This window comes from Netta rufina (assembly GCF_964035555.1).
Source record: "Netta rufina genome assembly, chromosome: 9".
NCBI lineage: Eukaryota > Metazoa > Chordata > Aves > Anseriformes > Anatidae > Netta > Netta rufina.
In genome coordinates this window covers 13964315-13980278 of record NC_140132.1, presented here as the reverse complement: position 1 = coordinate 13980278, position 15964 = coordinate 13964315, and the positions used below count along the sequence as shown (strand labels likewise).

General features: G+C 39.0%; 1 protein-coding gene across 6 annotated transcripts in view; it reads left to right on the top strand.

Moving 5' to 3' along the window:
- The window catches only part of DLG1 (discs large MAGUK scaffold protein 1), a 148340-nt gene that overhangs the window by 50557 nt on the left and 81819 nt on the right, over nt 1-15964 (top strand). For all 6 annotated transcript variants that reach the window (XM_084291883.1, XM_084291881.1, XM_084291879.1 and 3 more), the window contains exon 4: nt 2950-3114. In XM_084291883.1, coding sequence (XP_084148009.1) covers nt 2950-3114 — 165 coding nt within the window. The remainder of the gene's footprint in view (nt 1-2949; nt 3115-15964) is intronic.

Here is a 15964-nt window from a genome sequence, read left to right as displayed (position 1 = left end):
TGTATGTGGGGGTACATCCAGAAGTTGCAGTGCCTTCAATTTTGTTTTTATATAACAGATGGGATTGAAGTGTGCCTCTAATGTGAATTGGGTTGTGATACGCATTCCGTCCTGAAGATCAGCGTAGTTTTTGCTGTCTTGCACTTTGTCATTACCTTATCTGGCAGCTAAGGGTGTTTTTGCATGATTAATTTTTTGTCCTCGAGCATGGTGCTCTGTGTGGCCTGAATCTGTAGATTTACAGCCTTACATGCTGTTGCGGATGTGGGTCACTTGTTTAAGGCGTGTTTAAGGGGTTCTTTAGGTTACTTAATTTTCTGTTGATTATCTTTCAGTAAGATCTCTCAGTAGAGTAACTTCTTAAAAATATAAAGCCTCAAGTTAATTACATCTAGGGTACTCCCTAGACATGAATTTGTTTGAAACGCTTTCTTTTGAAAAGACGGAATTTCCTGAAGCTTTTCTGTGCCTTTTCCATGAACAGGTGATCTATATTCTGAAAAATGGTCCTTTAAAACATTCATTAAAAAAAAAAAAGTGTTTATCCTGTGCGTTTTTGCAGATACTTTGGCCATTTTTCTTTTTATTCAGCTCTGCTAGGGTAGTGATTTTAAGTAGGGAGGCCGCGGGGCTGACCAGTTAGCACGATGAATGATTTCACTGTGGTGATTTTGGAAGATCTTCTGGTGTCACATTAACTAGCGCAGGTTTATTGAAGTAAATGGGTTTTTCAATAGTTTACACCAGCAGGTAACTTAGTCCATAGTACTGAGTGACAGTTCAAAACCCACTGAGGGTGCAGTCTAGTTTGAACAAATCTTGTTAACTGCATTGCATCAGGAGAAACGTTGTGACTCCATTTTGGCACCTGTAAATCTGCAACCCAGTCCTCTGGGGCAGTACCTCTGTCAGAAGTGTGTTAATGTTTAGTGTTTGTGTTGTCTTTTGCATTGTAAATTATGATTATAACTTAGAGAGTAGTCCATAAAGCTTCCTAAAAATGTAGTTAGCTGGCTTGGCTGCTGCCTAACTGGGTGCTGGGAGATGTGTGGCAGAGGTGGTCTGCCTGTGAATTGGGAGCTGCTTTGCCACACTTGCCATTAGTCTTTCCTTTGATCTGTCTTGCCTGTTTCTTGGCTGGTTCTTCTATCCTAGGGTCTCTTTGGCGCCTGGATTGGGCACAGGACTGGATTATTTTAGCTGTACACAGAGCAATGGTCTCTGCTAGCCACTGTGAGATTGGCTGCCACGGCTCTCTCCCTCCCTTTCTCCCTGGTGTGCCAGCACTGCTGCATGTTTCATCTTGTTGTGAGCCGCTTTAGGGAATTAGAAGAGCAGCAAGTTAATATCGCTGGAGAGGGAACAAACATGCTGCTGGATTAGCCCGCTGAGCGTGCTCCTTGTGGGGTCAGACACATGCTAGAAGCAAGGGGCAGGGAGATGCAGTTGTAGAGCTGGGGCCGGAGAGCCCCAATGGGTTCTGCTCTTTGGTGTGGCTGCTGCCCTTTGGATCAGCTGGCTGTGTTGTGAAAATGCACCTCTGGATTTGTATAGGATTTAAATTGCATGGGATTTTGATTCAGGTGTAGCAGCAGAGTTAACGTGGCATGACTGAAGCAGATGACTGAATTGCTCTGCTCAGGTGATGGCAGCTCCTGGGAGAGGGATGGAAGGGGCAGTGGGTGGATGGTGGCTGTTTGACCCTGAGTGTTGAGGCGACGGAGCAGTGAGGTGCTCCCCAGATGTCAAGAGGCACGGGTGTTTTGGGGGTGATGCTCAAGAGTAAAGCAGTACAAAGCACTTCCACTACCATGGAGAGTCATCTGTTGTAAGATGATCTGCTTTACGGCCAAGCTGAAGCGCTTTGCTCTGAAGTATTTGCTGCAAAGGATGAGGACAGTTGGGTAACTTTTAGAATAAGAAGTGTTGTAGATATGGCACTTAGAAATGCTGTCCTGTAAGTAGTTTGGTTAGTGTATTTTAAAGATGAAATCTGTTTTTTTAATAGCTTCAAGTTGACTTTACTACTATTTGCAAAATATTTCCCAGTCTTGAATATCACATTAAAATCCAAATAGCCCTTCAAGTTTAAGATTTTTTTTGAGGAGCTTATAGCCCTGGTCTATAGAGCATTACATGAGAGAGTTCTTTTCCACAGCACCTCTTTTTCTATTTTTTTAATGTAAACTGTACCAATGCATAATGCTGGATGAGCAGTTAACTCCGCAATCCAGAGAAGAGGTGAATACTACGTGTGCCCATGACTTCATTCATACTTCTTAGCGGGGGCTGCAAGTGTGGCTGCAGCACTCTGACTGGAACACAGCCCTGGTGGCTAAATAATAGGTTCTGGCTTTTGAAATTGAATGAAAATTAATAAGACTGACTGAGTAATGTCTTGTGTTTCTGTGTGGAGGCTTCTGTATCACAGAGGCTTCATCTGTCTCGTTGCAAGCCCACGTACTGTAGTCTCATAACAAAGTTAGGAGCAGTGGAGTGCTGTATTGATACATAAAACATAACATAAAACATAAAAGCTGAAACCTTTCAGCTGACAAAAAAAAGGCTTTTAGCAGATGTGCTAAATAGGAAGTGGGGAAAAAGTTTTTGAGTCTGATGGTTTTTAAAGGCAGGACATAATGCTGTATTAGAAGTGTAAGGAAAAAAGTTTTTTGCAAGAGAGTTTGTGGGCATGTTACTGTATGCAAACAGACAAACTAGCATTAGAGCATTTTGAGCATTTCTTGATAGCATTTCAAATGGCTGGAATGTTTTTAGATGGGACCAGTTTTTAAACTGAAATTATTAATTTAAACCTTTTATTTCTAGATTTTATTACCTTCAGGTAAGCAGGGTCAGAAAATAACTATTTGTCTCTCCTAAGTTTTCTATATAATGTTTTCACATTTTCATGGCGGGCTAATCGTTTTCTCTAATTGTTTTCTTCAGAAATACCGCTATCAGGATGAAGATACACCTCCGCAGGAGCACAGCTCGCCCCACATCAGCAATGAGGTGACGGGTCCAGAGCTGGTTCACGTATCAGAGAAGAATCTGTCACAGATTGAGAATGTACATGGATTCGTTTCTCATTCTCATATTTCACCAGTAAAGGTATATTTTTTTAAGTTATGAGAGTGAGCTGTTTTGATATACTCTTTATGGATGTATATACTTCCGTGGGGGGGAAAAAAATCATCAGGTACAGTTCCTTATATGGAACTGCTCATTTGTAAAAATCACTGTATAGACATTAAGGTATTGACTTTGTTCCACACATCGTGATTAAAAGCACATGTTGTAAAAAGCTCAGATAACAAATCTTGAGGTAACATGAGGTCTCAGATGGAGTTGTGACTGGGCGCTATGGTTACCGTTGTCAGCTGCATTTTGAGTTCTCTACAAGGATTCTGCAGAATCAATTCTGAGATCGTTTTTATTAAATGTTTGATCAAGTACCTATATGGGAAGTCCAGTAAGAAAAGTGTGCAAGATTTTGCGGGGTCGTAGCAGGCAGTTTTATTTACTTATTTAGTAGGGAAATGCAGCTTAATCACTTTCTGAATAGCGTGGTGTTTCAGTGTGCCAGACAAAATGATGTGTTTTCTATAAACACTTCTGAATCTGGCTTTTTTTTGAAGAAAAAAATGGAAAAATGATTTGATAATGAGTATTTGGGGTTTAGAATGATAAGGTGGGCATACGTTTTGACATTTTTAGCTTGAGTTGTTGGTGTGGTAGTATCCTTTGACTGAAATTAGTGGAGTACTGTACAAAGCACCAGGATATTTTAAGAAAAAAGTTGTTCTAAACTTAAAATGTTCTGGAAATGTAACTATAAGGAAAAATATTGAGCATCAGCTCCTTATTATCTACTTCTAAGGATTCTACAGAGGAACAGGCTGTAGTGGAGGTGTATTTAATAATTGTCTTTGATCTTTTTGAAGATTCTAAAAAATGTAAACGGTGTTATTGGACACATTTTTACATAAAACTCCGTAAGAAATCCTCTGTGTGTTTCTGTAGTCTCCAGGGAAGCGCAAGACAAGCTATATTCTTCATGTCCTAATGAGTAACCTATTTGAAGTGGGCTATATTAACTTCTGAGGAGCCTTGTAAAAAAGCTAACACAACAAACCTCATTCTGGGCTTGGCTAGGACCTCAATTTTGTGCTGCTTATGAAGGCGCACACACAGTAACACACTTTGCCATGTCTAGGTGTCCATAAACTCATGGATACCTAAAGTAATACATAATATTTTGTGTGTATTCATTTTATATATATATATATATATATATATATATATATATATATATATAAAACACTGCCACTGGGGACTTAAGGGGAACTTATTTATGCACAAACTTTTCCTAATTTATAGCATGCTTAGTCATGCATTTCAGAAAGAATAAAGAGGTCAAAGAGGCAAACAACACAACTGTCTGTAGTCAGAGATCAGGTTTAATATATTTCACAATCCAGATACCTTTGCAAATAATGATAAAAGTATATAATGGTTATATGAGATAGTTCTAAGAAGCAGATCAATCTAGATGCTCTTTCATTTTACTTGAGACAGTTCAAAGGGCTCTAATTACCTTGGTGTCTTTTTCACTGCCTGAACTGTAGGGAAACCAAAGTACATAGAGTAGTTCTGTGTTTGAGTTTTATTTCTGTTATACTTTTGATTATGAGTATGTCAGAGAAACCCCAGGTTGCTATTGAATGCTTAGCGTAGCTGGTCCTCTCTTCAAGACGTGTTCCTCAGCTCATGCTGAAGATCTATTTAACAGCAACAGCTCTGAGTTGAGAGAGCTTTGTGAATTTGTTAGCTTGGCTTGCTGCACTGTGGTGTAGGGACCAGGTATTGGCTGGTATACAAGATCTTAATTAGCTGTATTCAATAGTGCCTTTGTTTAAAGAAACAAAATGTAACAGAGGGCATTGGGAAGTTTTAGTAAGCCAGTTCATTATCCTAATAACACAGGAAGGCTGTTTTTTTAATTAGACATGCTAAATACTTCAGAAATTTCAAATACAGAGTTAGTTTGGAGAACCTATTGGATGTAAACACTGCTTTACAGTCATACGCTGCTTTATGAGAAATGCTGCAGAGGGCAGTAGAATCAGATTTTCTGAGGAATACCTTCTGTTTTTAGCAAGCTCTCTACAGTCTAGAGCAGTAATGCAGAACATGGATATAAGATAATGATTAACTGAGGTGTGCAAGGTTTTAAGTAGTTTGTTTTTGTCCTCAAGATAAGTTTTCATCATCTGTAGGACTTAAAGCAGCTGTTGCAACTTGCTTGGAAGCTTGGATGGTTTTCAAAGAGCATCCTTCAGTAACCAAAATGTCAAATGTATATCCTAAATGTTTAGAGGATGTGTGTGGAATCACTATTTTCAGATGTTTTACATTAAGTGTCATAGTAACTCAAGGTAGTTTTCTAAGAGGGGTGAGCTACCTCAGGGTGGGGTAGGATTTTGGATGTTCGCAGTTATCATGAAGTAACCAATACTATCTGTACTGATTTGAAGCTTAAACATAAGATAGGGCATGTGATGGTTTTGCCTTGTTACGGTTGAGCTTCCTCAGTTTATGAGGAACGGTGTCCTATGTACCTCAAGCATCAGAGATGTGAAGTTAACCTATGAGATCTGTTATCCTCTGTTCTCTAACACTGAGTGAAGTGAAACTCTTCTTCACCCTGTAAAATGCATTTTTTTGAGTGCTTGGTGATAGAGAATCATGAACAGGTAAGAAGAATGGGCAAACTTCCTTCGTAAGTATTCTGTCCCAGACACTTGAACCCTTTCAGGTAGTCAGGCAGCTAGTACTAGAGTTTCTTCAATATGAGCTTTCAAAATCTTTTGTAGGAATTTGGGACTGCAGCATGAGGTTCCTCAAGTTACTACCAAATAAAAGGTGACCAAGCTGATGTGGCTTTGGTGTACTGGAAAGCAGTATGTTGCTAACGAGAGCGACCACTAGATGGTGATGCTACAAAAAAATATTAATTGTAAAGCTGAATTTAGCTTTTCGATCATACCTTCATTTTTCAATCTAATATTTCCATTAAATAGAAATATTAAAAACTCCTATCCCAGACTTCACTTGGTTGATCTGATACCAAAAAAAGTTTTGAACTGTGGACTGACAATTAGTTTTCTATCAAGGAAAAGAGCTGTGAGTAATAAATCATTGTAAGGTTTTAACATAATGGATCATGATACAATATGATGGAGAAAATCTGTCTTAAAATGAAGTATCCCCTCATTTAAAGCAATCTGCACGTGAAAGAAGTATTTTATTTACAGCCCTGTATTTATGATCTTTTGAGGTCCCTTCCAACCCCTTCAATTCTGTGATTCGTGATTTACAATGTATGTGTAGACAGTTTCAAAGAAAGTTTCCAACGGTACCCAGAGCTGTGGCACAGGCTTTGCAGTCTGGTCCAGTTGACAACGTGTACTGCAGTTTTATTCTGTGGGTTAAGTGTCTTGTGCCCATTTAGTATATACCTATTTTTGACACGTGTTTAGGCATATTTGTGAAAGTATTTTCAAGACCTATTGGTATTTATCCTGAACAGTTTTTAAATGGACTCAAACTATGTACCTGTTAGTGCTACAGCGATGTATAAGTCTCCCTAAATTGACTGTGGTATCACAGGAATGAAATATGGCAAGGCGGTACTTTTTTTAAAAAGGCATCTGGAAGGGTTCATAGAAATGACAACTCAGCCTTGTTCTGAACTGGGAAAATGGAGGAACTGTTGTAAAGGGCAGGATCAATGAGTGCCTGCAGAAAGTGCTGATGAGGAAGTGATGAAAGCATTGCAGTCTTCTGCTGCACAGAGTTATTAGAGCACGTGCATGAAGATCATCTTGTTGATGTTGGCTTCTAGTTTTTCTTACATGCACACAATGTAATTCCCTGCAAAGGCTTGTAGAAAAATTAGGTTGTTGTGGATTAAGAAAAAATAAATCTTAGGGTTTAATTAGTTTAAAAAAAAAATCAAAAGAAAACAACAAAAAAAAAAGGAAAGTAAAGGGTAAGAAAGAACATCAGTAATCATGATGGATGGAGGTTACCATAAGGATGTCAGAAAAACTGGTCTCATTGTATCGTCTCAGGATTAAAATAGACTGATGGAAAAATCATTTCAGTGCTCAGTAACAGTCAAAAAGGCAAAAGGAATAGCAGGAATGTCTGGGGAAGCAAATGGGAAATAAAATTGCATTATTGTATCACTAGAAATCTGCAGTGTTCCTTGGGAACTGCGTGGTTTCTTACATCAGAAGGTGTATCAAACTAGAAATGGTTTGCAGAAGAGAAATACGAGTGGTCAGACAGGGAGCAGGTACCCTACAATGAAAGATGCATCAGTTTGACTCCTCATTTGGGAAGGAGCTGAGTCAGGAGATTGTTAACAAAACACAAGCCAGTAAGGATAGGTCAGTAAAAATATAACCAGAGAATTGCTATTTCAGAAATGCAAGCTTATATTTAGAAATGGAAATTAGCAGGTTTTTATGTATTAATTAGATGTATATATTTTTATATAAAATGATTAAATTATATCCACTAACCCCAGTGATCCCCAGTCAACCTGTACTGTGGAAATCTTTCAGCTGCTGGTAGTCTCTTGGTTTCTGGCTGCATCAATAAAGGTATCCTTAATGCAGGACAGGTGCTTTTGCTGGTGGACATGAGTCTTGCGCTGATAAGATGGATAGCTTCCTTCCTCTCCTGGTCTGTCCTGCCTGCAGTCACCCCACCCTCCTCCTCCTTCATCCCCCTCATCCTCTCAAGTGCTTCCCCTGATATCTTGAGAGCTTGTGGAGCGCCTGTTAAAATAGGCTTCTCTGCTTATTGAGAGAGTGGAAAAGCTCAGTGAAATGATGGGCATTAGGATTTCCTGAACTACAAAGGCATGCTCCAGGTGAGACAACAGTCAAAGTAATTCTACCTTCCTACTTGCCCTGGTACGTTTTCCTGCTTATATGATTTCCTAAATCCTACTTCCCTCTGAGCCAGGTAGGCAAGGTTCCCCTGAAGCTGCTGATGCTGCTTCCAGTTACTGATTACAGATAGGTTGCAAGATTAGCTGACGTTTATGATTGTGAGAAAGTTGCTATCTCTTACTGTTACCTAAATGAAGACCCTTAAAACTTTATGCTATCTGCAGCAGGAAGACAGTACCTCTGGAGTTCGGGATGTACAAGGGAGATCAGCAGAAATTATGAAGACCAACTTGAACAGACCCTGAGAAGTACTCATTTTTAGGCTAATGTTATGCTTTGGTGGCCACTCTTGAGGAGGTGCTCTGCAATTGTAAATTGAAAAGCCTGGCGCAAGCCCTTAACAAATTGCTACTTTTAAAGTTCCTTTAAGTTGAACATACAAATATGTGCAGAGGTACCAGTTTGTGTCTCCTGTTAAGAAGCAGTTGACCAAATCTGCCTCTGTTTCAATGTGGATCTGTTCAACAAATTCTTGCCAACGGAGATAAGAAAGAAAAACTGTAACAGATGGAAGGTGGATTAATCCAAACATTGGAACAACCTACATGTAGGATATAGTAATCAACATCAAGTTGTCTTAATAACTGGTTGTACTCATTTCCCCTGAGATTTCCCCGGAGAGCTCAGTGCAGTTGGGCTCACTTTGAAGAAAGACTAAAGAAACTTGTGTTAAACACAGGATGTTTTTATCAGTCTGGCGTGCCAAAAGGATGGGCAGAAGATTCATGAGCAGTGTACGGAAAACCAGGCACTTTAATCTGCACAGATTGGTAGGTTATCGGGGTGTAATACCAATGCTTTTGAGTAATCGTTGATGTTCATCCTACTAGTAATGTATAATTCTGGAATAATCTGTAGGTTTTATACTGAAATATGTTCTTCTTGGACTATGTAAATTACAGTTGATCAAAGGCCATCCTTTTGGTCCCATGTATTTTTCAGTGCTTTTTCTCCACCTTGGGAGCTAGTTAGATAGTCTTTTATTTGAATATTTGAATTTAGTTGTACGCATTTCATTTGTCTCTTTTTAATAGTAAGGTAAGCAGTACTGCACATAAGCACCTGCCACTGTTTTAGATGCTTCTTGAATTTGTTCTCTAAAATATATCAGTTTATCCAGTTTGTACTGTTCAGCAGAAAACTAACAGAAGACTTTTTTCAGATAATTCAGTTTTGTTTGTTGTTTAAAGAGCAATTGATATATAACTGCTGTTTGCATATGCAAACAGTTTTTGTTGCTGTGTGTGTCAATTTCAAGGTATGCCTGCTGGTGGAGGTATGTGCAGGAAAGCTTTCTTTGAGATGAAAATACAGTATGTCGTGTTTAACTCGTCCCAGCAAGCTGATAATAAGAAATGGCTCAAGTACAAAATCAGAGTAACTCCATTCCAAGTATTTGATGCTAATTTTTAAATACATTTAATCACAGGGGTTACTGTATCTTGGTAACTGGCCGCATAACAAATCATGTTGTTCCTTGTCTGCTACAAAAGCAGATGCACCTTTCAGTAATTTTATTAAGCTGTAGAAAGGTATGCGTACTATGTGTACTGATTTATAAAGCCTAATTATGGTTATCTCTGAATTCTTAATTCTTGCCTCACAGTAAATAAGGCCTTTGTTTGGCTGTGGGTTTTTTTTGTCCCCATCAGCTCAGTGTGCAGGGTATGGCAAGGGAATGACAGCAGCTCCCCTCAGGGCTTCTTCAGACACCCTGGTGAGTCTCCTGCCCTGCCCTGACTCCACAGGCCATTTGTTGCATTTTGAGCCCCCAGCTCTGTACTGGGGACTCTTGGGATGTCTCCTCTCTCTGAGTACTTACTGTGATTTCTACATGTAGGTGTTTGACTCCACTGAAAAATGCTTTTTGTTCAAAACAAGCCCGTATTTTACCTCCCACCCATATTTATTTTCACCTGCACAAGCTAGTTTTCTTCCTTTGCTTTACTGTGATGCTGCATCATTTCTAGGGGTAGGGTACACTGCTGCCTTCGGGTTGTTGTGGCTGTAACTTGTAAAATCTGGGTTTATCTCATTACCTTAGTGCAGGCTTGTATGAATAATTGCAGCTATATCTTCTTAGGCATCAGTAAATCCCGCTCAATACCATTAATATCCATAAAGAGGGTACCAGCACAGATTGCTTGTCTCATGTCACCAGTGTGATTGCTTAACCTCTGCTTGAAGTCCCTCTCTGGGTTTTTGTCCCTCTGTTGCATGAAAAGGAAAGCCTCATAGCTTCAGTGTTAGGAATTTTTGTCTATACCTGCCTTTCCTGAAGTGCTGATCTCTAAAGCCCCTATGTCAGTAATGCCCTGGGTTTGTCATGGGGTGAGTAGGAACAGTCCCTGAAGGAAAATGCCTTAAAATACAGCCCACCTGTCTCACCTTCAAACTGGTCCATATAATGTCAAGAAAAATAGGCTCCTGTCCATGTATTATGTTTTGTTTTCAGAACTATAAACAATACTCACCCCTGTGGCTGTCCATTTTGGAGCCTATGGAGACACATAGGTGTCAGAATATTATGTACAGAATTTCTTGAAAGACTCTTGCATATCAGTTTTAATTTATGGATAGCTGTGCTTCCCTAGCAATCACAGTTACGAGTTTGTCATACAGGGGTCAGAATGAGGCATGAGGTGTTTCTTTTTGACTTGAATTGCTTATGCCTCTCTGTACCTTGGCCTTTGGTGCTGCTTGTGACCAAGCGTTTTGGTTGGGGTTGGTCGTTCTGCCCAGCCCCTGCTTCACCGTGTTGTCCACATCAGCGCGTCCTGGCGAGCTTTCCTGAGTGCCTCTTCCTGCCCAGCCAGCAAAACTCGGGCAGCTCTGGAGGGCAATTTTCTAGACCAGATGTGCAAACAGTGTTTTTTTTTTTCTAGATCTGACCTGCACAAAATATGGCTTATAAAACACGTACTTTAATTCAAACCAGTGGCAAGCATACAACTTTGAAGATGACGAATGGTTGTCATTTGTCTTGCAGGAAGTCAAGCTAGGCCATCACAGCAGACATCCTATCAGATATTTGTGTATATAAAATTCAATTTTCTCCTTTAACAGTAATGAAAAGCTTGTGTTCTTTTATACCAACAAACTTCCAACTGCATAGCAGTATCTTGGAAAAAACTCGTGATAGCAGTATGTACAGTGATGAAATCTTGGCAAAGAATGCATTTTCTCAATATGGAAACTGTGTGTTAGGACACAGATTAGAAACCATACAGTTTAAGTTCCAAGGTATCCTTTGCTGCTTTGCTTTCAGTGCTGAAGTTAAGGGGTGGGAAGGGAGGGAAATCGATACATCTTTGTCTTCCTACTCCATTGACAACAGAAATTTTGAATAAAAATTCCAGAATGTCAGAACTGAGGTTTTTTAAGTTCTTATTAACATTTTTTTTGTTGCCTATACCAATGTCAAATGTTCAGGTAAGGCTGCAATCTTCCCTCCCTTCACTCAAATTAGAAGAATTCATATTGTGAAAAGTTGCTAGTTAATTTTCTGCTGTGTCTCAGACATATCTTCTGTTATCTACTTTATGAACACACCTTTAAGGACTGTGCCCAAATTAGACCTCGCTTCATATGATTTACAGTGATAAGCCATTGTATTTTATGAATATTCATAGGTTTTGTCTGAAAAATGCTGCCAGTGTTGTTATTGAGGTGTGCTAGTAATGAGAAGTAAATGGTGCATGGATCTTATTACCAGTATCTTGATAAATACAAATATCTTATGTTACAATGCAAACAAAAAAGATAAGCTGGTGTATTGCACCCAAAGAAGTATATGGAGGGATTTAATAATTCCTGCTAAAATGAGCATCGTAGATTTGTAGAACCCTATTGTGGTAGGTTGTATGGGTGTTGTAAGCCCATATAGGGACTTTTCTGCCTTTGTTAATCATATTGGGGCTTTTCATTTTAAGAAAACGTTTTCCCTGGTGTATGGTTCTGACCACCAGAGCATTTTGTATAGAAAATAGGACAGGCAGTTTTGATAATTTTATATTGGATTTCCAGAGGCAAGCTGTACTGAAAGCCTCGCTACATAACTGATTTCCTAAAGCAGTCTCTTGCATTTGAGCTGGAGGACTTAATAAAAAAAAAAAAAAAAATGTAAAATGTGAATAGTGAATAATTCAGTAAGATAACTTGAATTCCAGATAACCTTTAGTTGTTCACTGTGTGACTTCTCTTTTTTACTGTGAAGAGAACAAAGAAAATGTACTCGTATAGCACTAGTAGTCTTGTGATTTTTATTGGAAATCAAAGTAATTTTATGGAAAATTCAGTAGGGCACAATAAGCATCTTTCAGATTTTTTTTGCCGTTTCTTGTACTTCAGAGATAAAACCTCGGGTCACGATATATTTATTGTTTTCATATCAAGCCTAGAGTATTTGCAGAATTACGGAGACAGGTGTTAAGATCCTGACATGTTGGTGATAAAATAAGAGCAACAAATTGTTGAATTCTAGTGTTTAATGCTAATATCCCTAATCTTGCTGAGTCAAAAACCAAAACACTAGCCATCCACTAATACACAGGATAAAATGACTGTGTTGTGTTCAAAAGGATATGTTTCTTCCAGAGGTATTGTATGTCCTAAAGAGGGAGGATTTTTTAAAAATAAAAAGTCGGAACCAGCAATTCTTTCTTAGCTATTCATTCTGAACGAGGTCTGGTTTTTGTTCTGAGGAATGCTTTCAGAAGACTGAAATCAGTGAATAAGTGAAGTTGTGCTGCATTGCTGCGTGTTCCCTGTTTAATTCAGTTCATGTTTATAATTTATGCAGGCAGTGAAAAGATGCTATTGGATCTTAATGGAGACAGTGATTGAAACTTGGTGATTTGTGATCCATGCTTTCTCCACCCAGTAGCTGTTACCATGCACCACCATCCTTTTAGCTGTGGATTTCTAACGTTGTACTGTACCTGCCATCCAATTTCTCTTAATCCCTGTTAGGTTCAGATATTATTATTTCTCTAGGAAGAGAAACCAAGCTTTCGATCAGACAAGCTTTCGATCTTGTGGTTTTCTGAAAAAGGAAAAATAAGAAAAACATTTACTTGTGCTTTTTCTTAAAATTACAATAATGAGCATACTCTCGAGCAATCACAGGTAGAGGAAGGATGTAGGAGGTAGAAAAGCTTGGAAGAAGAACAGCATCAGCTATGAAGAATTTTGTTTTCCTGGTTTGTAAGCAATGCTGCTGTAATTCTATCTGCATCTTTTTTTTCTGCTCATTCACCACTCAGCAGCTGGTAGGGAAGTAAGACTGCCTGGCAACCACCTGCAGAGCTGCAGAGATGAATTACATTTTCGGAAATAACACACTCCTCTATTCTCGCGCCAATCGAGGCAACACGGGCTCAAGCCATAGCTCTGTAGGCCCAAAGCACAAGCAGTGGGCAAAGAAAGGCTCGACAGATGAGTTACGAACTGAGCCTTCCCGTTGGCAGCAGATAGTTGCATTTTTCACTCGGAGACATGGTTTCATTGACTGCATTTCGGTTGCTGCCAGCTCCACCCAGGTAATATTCCACTTGTTGAAATTATTGTCTGCATGCTTTCTGGTTGCTTGCTAGTCAGCAATAGCGATCTATTTATAAATCTGTTTTATGAATGGTGTTTTCTGTCTGCTTTCATTTTCGTATTTCAGAGAGCTCTGCGTAATTCTTAGCATTAAAGCATGAAAATGGAGACACTTAAATGAGATGTGAGTTTTCTAAAAGTTATTTTGCAAGTGAAGAGCCTCCAACAAGTTGAAATAGGAGGCATTTTAATGACATAATGAAAAATGCCGTTTGCATTGTGCTGCCTGTCCCTGGAGGGGAATAATGCAGCTAAGGAATACCAGATCCATAGCCACAGTAAGATGACAGTTCATATAGCAACCACATATTTCCTGATTAAGGAATTGTATTTGAAAGAAAGGATTAAGCGATTTCAAGTCTTAATTAAAATATGTAGCATGACCAATTCTAGTGTGTGTCAGTTCCGTTTTTTTTGGCTTCTAACAATCTATAAATAAGATTAAGGAATGCCTTCCTTCCATTCAGAATATACATTTATTAGTGGGGTCTGTAAGAAAGACACTGCATTTCTCAATTTCACTGTAAATCGGCTGTAAGTACTGATTTTTATTGATTATTATTGAGGTAGGAGGAGACAAGTCAAATCTGAGGTATATAGATTGGGGGAGAGTTCTGAAGAGGGTTAATATTGAGAGAAGTTTAAACTCACTGGTATATTTGCAGATGATCATCTCCTATTATGAAACAGTAATTGATGATTAAAATGATAATGAAACAAAGAAATACAGAAAAATGCTGAGACCAGTATTCTTAAAAATAATAATAATAATAAAAAATTAGGTTTATTTTGCTTATTACCAAGCTAAATTCAGCTTTAGCCAAGAATAATTCTTTCCTGATACAATTTAAGCTAGAATAATACAAAAACTTGTTTAAACATGTCCTTAGACATGTCAATATTAAGTATTTTATCAGTTGGTAATTGTTTCAAAGATAAACTAACATTTCCTTTTACGTTTGATGTTTGCTTATTATCTGTTTCATGCTTGTGAATTTAGAGTAAATGAGTGTGAGATCTTAGAAGGGATTTCAGTTTCTTGCTGCAAATGTTCATGCAGAAGATGGATTCTGTAATTTATGTAATGGGTCATGATCCAACTCTGCATTAGGTAGACATAACAGCTTTTAGATACTGTTCGTTTTTTAATACCAAAATATACAGTATTATTTTTCTGCATAAATATTGGGGTTGCACTTAACTGTTAATGCTTGAACGAATAGTATTGGAATGTATGAAGCTTCTGCCAGTTTCTGACTAGTAAGGACTAGAAATTTGCTGATAAATACTGAACAGCCCCTTCTTGGAGCGTGGGTTGGACCAGATAAAGGTCATGAGATCCCCTCAGATCTAAGCTGAGGTTCTGTGAATATCCCAGTATTCTTTATATTTTTCTGCTGTGAGAAAGATAGCTTCCCCCTGTGAAAGCCTGCTTTTTTTTTTTTTTCTTAAGTCTGACAGTCTTTAAAATGATCTGCTTACATATGCTCATGGCCAAAAGAAAGGAAAAAAATAAATTTGGAAGTGTTTGTAGAAAAATGAATAAAGATATTCATAAGTAGTGCACTGAAAGGAGAAGAGCCTGTTAATGTTTTTTCCTCTGGAAAGATACTTTACTATCCTCCTACCTTTATAAACACATTGCAGCTGATCTAACCTCAGGAAAAAAGAAAAAGCATTTTTGACTGTCCTTTCGTGTGCTTGGCTTTCTGGGGTGCCGTGGCACGGCGTGGTGCTACTTGCTTAGGCTCCTCTATTCCCAGTGCGAAGGGAAGGACTGCTGGAGGTGGGCTTGCACGTTCCTTTCCTTCTCAAGGGCTTGCAGCAGGTCACTTTCTCCCCAGCTGGGTGGTGGTAAGAGGACCCTTGCTAAAGAAGACACTTGGGGTTTGGGGGTAAGCATCCCTCAGGTAAGGGTCTTAAACACTGCAGAAGTTGGTGTCTGATATGGTAACACTGCTGTCCGCTGTAGTTAGCGTTAGGTGTATGACCAAAAGAAATCGTGTACACAAATGCATTTAGGCATGGAAGATGGGTCTGCAGTGAAAGGTTCCTATAAGAAGCTACAGCACCCTGAAGACTAGCAGTTTTCAGATGTTAAAGTTGCCTTTGCTACTAATATCAGCCCTTCTGGATGCTACCAGAAGGTTCAAGTAACATCACCCATCTCTCAGGGGAAAAATTCCACCCACCCAGCAGTGGAAATAAACGGTGCAAACAGGTTCAACCACAGATGGCAAAAGCAGCCTTTGAACCTCTCCTCTGCCTGTCTCCTGCCCTAGCTGAGGTCTGCAGAGTGCCTTGCATGGACCTTGAGGGGTTGCATTGATCTG